The 8,321-nt window shown below is 39.6% G+C and overlaps 1 protein-coding gene across 1 annotated transcript; it reads right to left on the bottom strand.

Moving 5' to 3' along the window:
- Positions 1-282: 282 nt before the first annotated feature.
- On the bottom strand, positions 283-8,207 carry FAM122B (family with sequence similarity 122B; the record flags this gene model as incomplete). Its single annotated transcript, XM_010014561.1, has 9 exons — positions 283-443; positions 1,503-1,599; positions 3,944-4,008; positions 4,564-4,652; positions 5,932-6,033; positions 6,258-6,312; positions 6,393-6,436; positions 6,813-6,869; positions 8,129-8,207. Coding segments are annotated over 9 exons (739 nt in total), but the record flags the coding sequence as incomplete, so codon positions are not given.
- Between the last annotated feature and the right edge of the window lie 114 nt (positions 8,208-8,321).

Here is an 8,321-nt window from a genome sequence, read left to right as displayed (position 1 = left end):
AGATACCTATTCTTGGAACCAAATAGTGTATGCAAGTTCCTGAAAGCAAGAAGTTAGTATAATCTGAGCAGACATCTTGTTTAAAAAAAACCACAAATTTGCAAAAACAGACATTAATATGGTCTACAACGTCCATTAAATGGAAAAATCAAAATCACTGGAAAGTCACCAAGGATTAAGGAACAAGAATAGTTTTCTTTCAATAATCCTCGTGTTAATGGTTCAAGAATGAGAGTTCATTTCTCTGTACGAGTGTACAGTGAGGAAACAGCACAACCAGACACAGGTTAAGTCACTTAGGTGAGAGATCATCCATCAGAATGAACGAAGAGCATGAGTTGGAGCATGTCACTGGAGACTCTGTGGTTATGCTGCCTTTAGTCAGTGAGTCAGAGGACGAGCCAACACTGCTGCTGCTCCCATCAAGAATATCTGAAGACAGACTGGGGAAGAAGGAAAAGTTCTTCAGCAACAGAGGCACAATGACTGTGGGTACGAAGCCAATGTATAAAGCCTTGTAGAGGTGTAGGAGACCTATACTACCACTCAGTCTTTCCTGCAAGACTGGCAGCCCTGAAGACTCCTTGTTTTCTGTAGCATGTTATAGACATATTCATGCTCCTTATGGGAATGAGGAGCAGAATTTCTTTTTTCTTTTTAACATGCAGAGTAAATCATCAGTCTCATTTTAATCAGTCATAGAAAGACGACAATTAATGAGAATAAAACCTTAAAAGATTATAGAAAGGAATAAGAAGAACCTAATCAGCAATGCAGCAACAATGTCATTACTTAGCATTCTTTAATGTTGCACTACTCAAAGCAACATTTTGAAACCTGTTTTGCCCTTGTAAGGAATTCTTGTGTTTGGATTTTGAAGTCTTGGATACAAGATTACAGAGGGCATAAATGGATGCGTTTACAATTTATGCTGGAAGCAATATGAACAAAGTATCTCTAAACAGTTTCAAGTCTGCAACTAAACTGAAATTGCAGTAATGGAGTTGATACTTTACAATACTTATTTTCTGACTCCTGACACAAAAGAGAGCTCAGTTTTTAATGAATCCTGATAAAGGAGAGACTGTACTCCTAAAAACCATGAACAAAACCATGAACTATGTAAGCACAGTCACTATTCACACACACATCTTCAGACTATGCAGACAAAATACCACAGATACTATATGAGCACCACCTACAACACAGTGAAATAATGAAGGATCTTCAAAAGGAACTTTGCTTAAGAACCAACAGGGATTTGTAACAATCATATTCAGTACAGAAGTTTTATACACAAAATCTAGGTTAGAGTCTGCTCGGGATGATTTGATCAAAGGAGCAGGAACATTGTCACGCTACCAAAGGAGCAGTTCCCAGTAACATGCATACACAAGCTCCATGCAAAGTATTTTTTCCCTGGAAAACAAACAAGAACAAGAACACTTGTGATCAATGCACACTCCCTGTTTTGGCATTTCAGGGCACATGAAATAGTTTACCATGAACTGAGATCGGTCAGATGTGTAACATCTGGAGAAAGCATGTTGGTTGTTCCTTGAAAAAGTCTCTTTGGCTGACTTTCAGTTTCCATTTCACCTAAGGAAAAGAGTGCAAATAATCAAACTCACTTGAGCCTCTGGAATGTCTGTCCATTTAACATTTGTCTATGGTAAAGGAGAGAATTGTCCCATGACAGAGCAAGGCTGTTGTAACCCAAATCCTCTAATTCAGCCAGCCAAGCACTTGGGTAAGACATTAATTTGATGCTGTTGTATAACCATCCAGTCCATCCTTAATTGAACTAATGCTTCAGCAGTATCTGAAGGGCTACAACAATCTCAACGACATAAAACTAGGCACTTGCTACTTGGAGTACAATCAGGCAAAACAATCTAAAGCAAACTAATTACTGTGACTTAAAATTAAGTAAGCAGTTGAGATGAAGAGACTGACATAAACCAAAATAGGGAGATTAAAGTTCTTAGTGATTATGAAAGCAGGAACAGCAGCTTGGCTCACAGTTTCACCCTCCTGCAGACAACAAATTCTGATGCACATGTACACTGCTACACAAGAGCTGAATAGAAAACAAAACAGCCTGTGTATGCATTTCCACTTACTCATAGTGGATCGGACTATCTTTGTACCTCTAATCATCTACTGATATTAGAAGATTAAGCATGATGAGGAGCATACATATAATCTGTTTAGTATAATCTGCCCTGTGAACGAGCAGGCTCATGAGTAGCTCCTCTACAATAGACATGTTTGGAAATATCATGAACTTGCCAATGAGGAGCTTAAAAAAGCCCATTTCAGCTACAGTGTATTTTCATTTTTAGGTTGGCAACAAACACATACGAAATGGAAAGAAATGTTCTGGCTTTTTACCTACACTTCACAGCAGTTGTGGTGTCAGCTTGAAAAGCTGACAGAGGTTAAGCAGTATTGCAAACCAAAGTATATACTAATATATGTTATGCAAGAGAATTATACTACAACTTGGTTTATAAAAGACTGATAAACCTCCTAAACTTTCTTTACCTCATGAGGGTACACTCCCTTCTTCAAAGGGAAGGAATAACAGCTTCTGTCAAGCTGAATGGGCAAAAAACCCCATTTATAAAATACTTGCCTTACACAGAAATGAGGAAAACCCAAACCACCACCTTAAGTAACTTCAAATTTCACAAAGACAAGTCTGCTCCAACACACTGCACAGTGCACCAGCATTTATTCCCTATAGAAATGTTCTTCAATACATTCCTTTCTCCTCCCACATATCACGGTGCCCCTTTGTTACCATGTCACATCTATAGAATATGAACTGTAAAGCTCCTGCTAAAATTCAGAAATAACAAGATTATGTATTTAGGAAAAAAAATTAGGGACATCAAAATGGGCTGAATATCTTAAATTTAAGTAACATTGAAAATTCCTCAATATTTCAAGGCAAACTCAGATCTGCACTTTGTAAAAGATGCTCCACAAGAGCACATGGATAGGGTGAGGAAAGCCTGCCCTTCACCTGCTTTTAATACAACCTGGGTAAAGCGTACCATAAAACATTGGAAGTAACACAAAGTGAATACTTATTCCCTACTGAGCCTGATAAATTTTTGTTCAATATTTAATGCCTCTAAAATTCATAGAAAATAACAGCCCAGATAGAATTGGCATGCATGGGAAAACTTGTCTCTTCCCTGTCAATTCAGTGTAAATTAGACAACATTCTTTATGTGACAGAACAAGCAGCCCTAAAATAACGGTAACCAAGAACTTCTCTTGAAGACCAAGTCTTGTGAAATAAAGGGAGATGCTTTTGGTGCAGTTGAGAATGCCCAAGTTAAAATACAGAAGGAAGCAGCATAGCTAGAGGTGCGCTTGTAAACACCTCAATCTTTCAGTTCTACTATGGAGACTTGTTCTGGGCTGTAATTTAAATATCCTTAACATGGAATACTTCCAGGAAAGAATGCAGTTTTCCCCCTCAAGGAGGAAAGAGCACTCATCTATTCCACTTCTCTAAACACTCACCTTCTGAACTTTCAGAGTGAAAACAAACATTCAGTACTAAGTTTAGCAGATACTGCATGATAAGCAACATTCCTAAGATGATCTGAAGGGTGTGCACTGCACAGTGGTACTCTTAGGAATGTCAGGGCTTAGGAATATTCATAACATTGCATTTGATGTGTAATAAAAGTTTGCCTCTTTCAAGCAATAGGTGCTTTTAAAGGTTTTCATTCTCTTGTTTTGGACTAGCTATTTTACACTGTATTTTTAAGTTACAACTGGCAGATTCCAGTTCACTGTGGATACAAGTGCTTTACATTTACAGACACAAAAAAAAACCCAGGGAAAAGAGAAGTGCATCCAGCTGCAAAACTATATCCCAGTAGGGATTAGATAAAACATCTGATACTTTAAATACACATACCTTTTCTCTTAATGGGGCCAAGAACACTGGGCCTGATACAGTTAATAGGACTTTGACTCCTCCTGCTAGAGAGAGAATATCAATAGTCAGTCAGGCCTGTTCCACCATACCTAGCATCAAATCAACACAACCACAGCACATGAAACGTTCTTTAAAGCTATTCCTGCACAACTGGAATGCTTAGGGAGTCTAAATACATAGATAACCTAGAAGTGCCTCCTATTACAGCAGGTTATCTGCCACACAAAGTTGTAGTACATTTTCCAGGGCTTTCTCCTTCCCTTAGTGCACCACATCCTTATGTCAACCATGTCCATCTCTAAATTGCATTTAATATATAAAATTGATATGCTGAAAAAGTTAAAATTCATCTGAAATCCCTAGGAATGTTCCCACAAGTTACCAAGTCTAGTTTAAAGTTGACACAGGCTTCTGTAGGAGCACCCACATAAAGCTACTACTGGTAAAGGCTGAACTTTCAGAGCATTTTTATGTGGCAATACTTCAGCTATTGCAAAACTAAAATCTCTTTCAACGCCTTCACATCAGCTTTAGCCAATCTTCATGCCAGCCTTGCAATTTAAGCCAGTGTATACCTGTACCTTGCAGATGTTACTTACTTGGTGAATCGTCTTGTTGGACTGGGAATAGGGCTTGGAGGTAATCCATTACTGCTCACAAACATTTGCAACGATGGTGAAAAACATTGCTGCAGAAAACATCACATGAAGGTACTTCAGAATTCCCTTTAAAATACTCAGCTGTTTCACCCCAACCTCCAAAAAAAACATCCCCAATTAAGGAAAGCTGGTAATAGAGTAAGGCAGAGATGATCAAACACAATCTCAGAAGCATTAAAACCTTAACTTGCAAAAATAGACTGCCTAAAGCAATACTGCTGAGATTAACCTGAAATTCAAACCCACAGGAAATCTGAAATGGAAATAGAAGCTGTTTTCTAAATAAGAGAGTTGTTTCTGGTCTTCCTGTTACATTTAGAAGCAGCAGTACAGTACTCATGATTTGCTTCTTTCAAGGGACTTGCAACAAACAGGTGGAGTTTACTCAGAACACATCTGACCTGAAAACTTAACACATTAGCCCAGATAGAAGAGAGCCTCTGTGGCTCTGCAGCCCATTTGAGCTCAGCCCATGAATGCCCAAAGCTAAGCCCAAGAACTGTTTTCTGTCAAGTTTATTTACTACTGCTTTACAGTCGTGATTCCAAAGGTACAGGAGCAGCTGTCAGCATCACGGTTACACTAAGAACACCTTTACTCAGCACTAGTATGATGCTCCATGCAATAAAACATAGCAGTACAAAAGCAGAATCACAAAAGAGGGTGAAAACAGGGTCAAGCAGCCCATATATATAACAAAGTAACCAGTTTCTCTGTGCTACATTTCAGTCTTCCAGTCCTCACTGGAAAAGGTAGTTTATCCAATATACACATATCCCCTTTCTCCAGCATCTGCCATCAGTCTTCAGTGCAAGTTCTGCACACCAGAGTCCTCCTTCACAGTGATTTATGCCTTCCTTTCCATAACTGACAGATATATTTTCATCCTCCTCACCACACAGATCTGCAGCTTCTAGTCTTTGCCTACACTCTTACTTTACACGATACATTCCAATGTTGGTGTTTCTTCCCCAGCAGCCCCCACTTAAGCAGCTGAAGATCATGTCCAAATCTGATTGCTGTAATGACCTGTTCCAGCTTCCCTAGAACCAGGATCCTGACCCATCCCAACATCGTACAAACAGCAGCAACTGCAAACATTCAGAGTGGCAGAACTGGGACATTGCTGAAACTCTGCAGGCTCTAAGATGGCAAAGATCTGATTTTTAGAAACAAGTAAAATGTGGGTTTGGGTTGTGGTTTTTCTTTAAAACTATCAATTTGTGAAGTTACACAAGTCCTCACAATTCACCTGGGGCTAAAACTCTAAAGTGTTCTCTCATTAGTTTGGTATTTCACTTTTCCTACCTTTCCTATTCCTCTTGTAGGTGAAGGTGCAGGCGAAACTGGAATGAAGTCTATTCTCTTTGGGGAGGAAGATTTCTCAGACTTGTCCAAGTCATTGTCGCTCTGTAAACACAAGGTTTCAGACTTAACACTGCCACAGGACACCACCTTAGAATCCAAGGCACAACCTTCTAGTGGGAAGTCATTGGGCCAAATGCACAAAATAGCTAAAGCAGATGAACTTAAGTTCCTCTTCAGTTACTTGCACAGTTAATGTCTCTCTTTTTTAAACTCTTCAGTTGAGTGTAATAGTAGAATTAAATAGGAAACATCTATAAAAAGATTACCAGGCTCAAGCTTTCCTCCCATGACTGGCTTATCTGCATTGCTGTCTGCACTTCCCTAGAATACAAAAAACCCCATCAGTAGCTACAAAGAGGATAACTCTGGCTATTTTATCATCTTGTTTGAATAACACCCACCTTTCATGTGCTGTTTCTCGGTTCATTAAATCCACTCCCTCCTCCTGCAGGAGATAAACATCCTCAGTTTCCCCATAACATTTGCTTTGTCACAGGTAGTTGGAATAGCACTCACGATTCAATATCTTGCCATTAGAAGTGAAATACAAACAGCAGGACAACTCCAGAAAGAAAAGAGAGCTACCAGCCCAGCTCAGTTTCTCTTAAATGAATCAATACATCAAAAATGCAAGGTAGCTTAAACATGACAACAATAAACCTTGCAAGGATGCTTCCTTGTTGGAACTGAATCTTAAAAAAGACTGGGTTTTCTCTAGTACTTGAAAAACTCAACAGGAAAGAAGCTCCCATTAAAGTACTTCATTATTATATAATGTTTGTCATTCTGTTACTAAATACACAGATAAAAACTACACTCACCCTTCTGATCTGATGAAGTCGGCTACTAGGAATACGAATAGGAGATGATGACAATAACTGAGGAAAAGAAAAGGGACAGCCACAATGATTAAATCACACCTCAGCACCTTGCATACATCCTATTCACCATCACTTGCGTCCTTAGTGAATTAAAAATGAGCTGTACAACTACAGGTGGATGACTCAAATCATGTCGCAAAAAGAAAACACTGACCTTCAAGAGAGAAGACTTGTTTTACAACTTACAAATTCATTCTATCACTCAGCAAGTGGCACAGAGCTCAGGCTTGCCCGCAGATAGTGCTCAGCATCTCAAACACACAAACTGCCATGCGACAACTGAGAGACTCTAAGTGAAACTTTGAGCATTATACAATTCCCTGCTGCCCAGAGCAAGGTGACAAACTCCTGTATTAACTTACTCAAGGAGCTGGCTATTATAAAGGAAAAATCCCAATGTTTCAGCTCAGTTTTGAATGACACTCCCTAAAAACTTTACTGTTGCAATTTTCCAATTGCATAGAATTTTACACATCTCATTCCTCTGGAACTTTGGCCACCATCACATACAAATGGGCCAACAGTTCCCATTGAGGGTGCCCATGTGCCCTCTGTAACACCTTCTGATTTGAGTTCCAAAATGTTAGATTCTTATTTTTAAGGCAGCTCATAACAAGACATAGAAGAGAAACCTATTTCTGGACTTTAAATATTGCTTTTCTCAAAGCCTGTAGAACTTTTCCCTAGCCTGAAGATGAGAAAGAAAATTTCCAGTGGAAAAGAGCATATAGATCCCTGAGTTGATGTGATAGAACAAGAAGAAATGCACCATCTTTGACAGGATAAACAGCAGCACTGTTACTATCAGACTTAAATAACAGAGAGCAGGATATCACCCAGCAAATTACTCTTCTTTAAGTAATTTTCTGACATGTAGTGTTCAGCCTTTGCAAGGAGAGATCACGTCAGACAAAGAGGTCAATGAAGACTCGATCCCCTCTTCCATTTTTACAACAAATTAGAAGACTTTTAACGGTGGCAGCAATTTTCTCTTGGGCCAGCCCATGGTCAGGTCCAAATTAACTTTAAGCTGAAGCACACACAGCTTCGGCTGCTGTTGTCTTCTTGGGGACATACAGGTAACACACCAGCATTATTTCATTGCAGGCTGCAGCTACAGCTGGGAAAAAAAGCATATTCTGCAGCCTGGCAGCTTGCTGGGATGCACAATGCAAATACAAATCAAGTTTAACTTCATTTCTCTAGCTCAATTACTTTTTGTTAGGTGTAAACAGAACATGCTTACGATTCCTCACCATGCTATGACGGCTCGTAACTGTTGTGCTGTTCCTGCGAGTTCGCAGCACGTAAGGCTGAAAAACCTGCGAGTTGTCACTGGGGGTGGAAAACAAACTTTAGTGAGCAACGTCCGAAAGCGGGTTTTACTTACAGCTGCCCGGCGCCTCAGAACACCCGTTTCACGTCGGCAGAAGCTCCGCTTTCGCTGAC

This window comes from Nestor notabilis, unplaced genomic scaffold, assembly GCF_000696875.1.
Source record: "Nestor notabilis isolate BGI_N333 unplaced genomic scaffold, ASM69687v1 scaffold1975, whole genome shotgun sequence".
Taxonomy (NCBI): domain Eukaryota; kingdom Metazoa; phylum Chordata; class Aves; order Psittaciformes; family Psittacidae; genus Nestor; species Nestor notabilis.
Note: the sequence above shows the minus strand (reverse complement) of the source record. Positions and strands in the feature narration are given on the sequence as shown.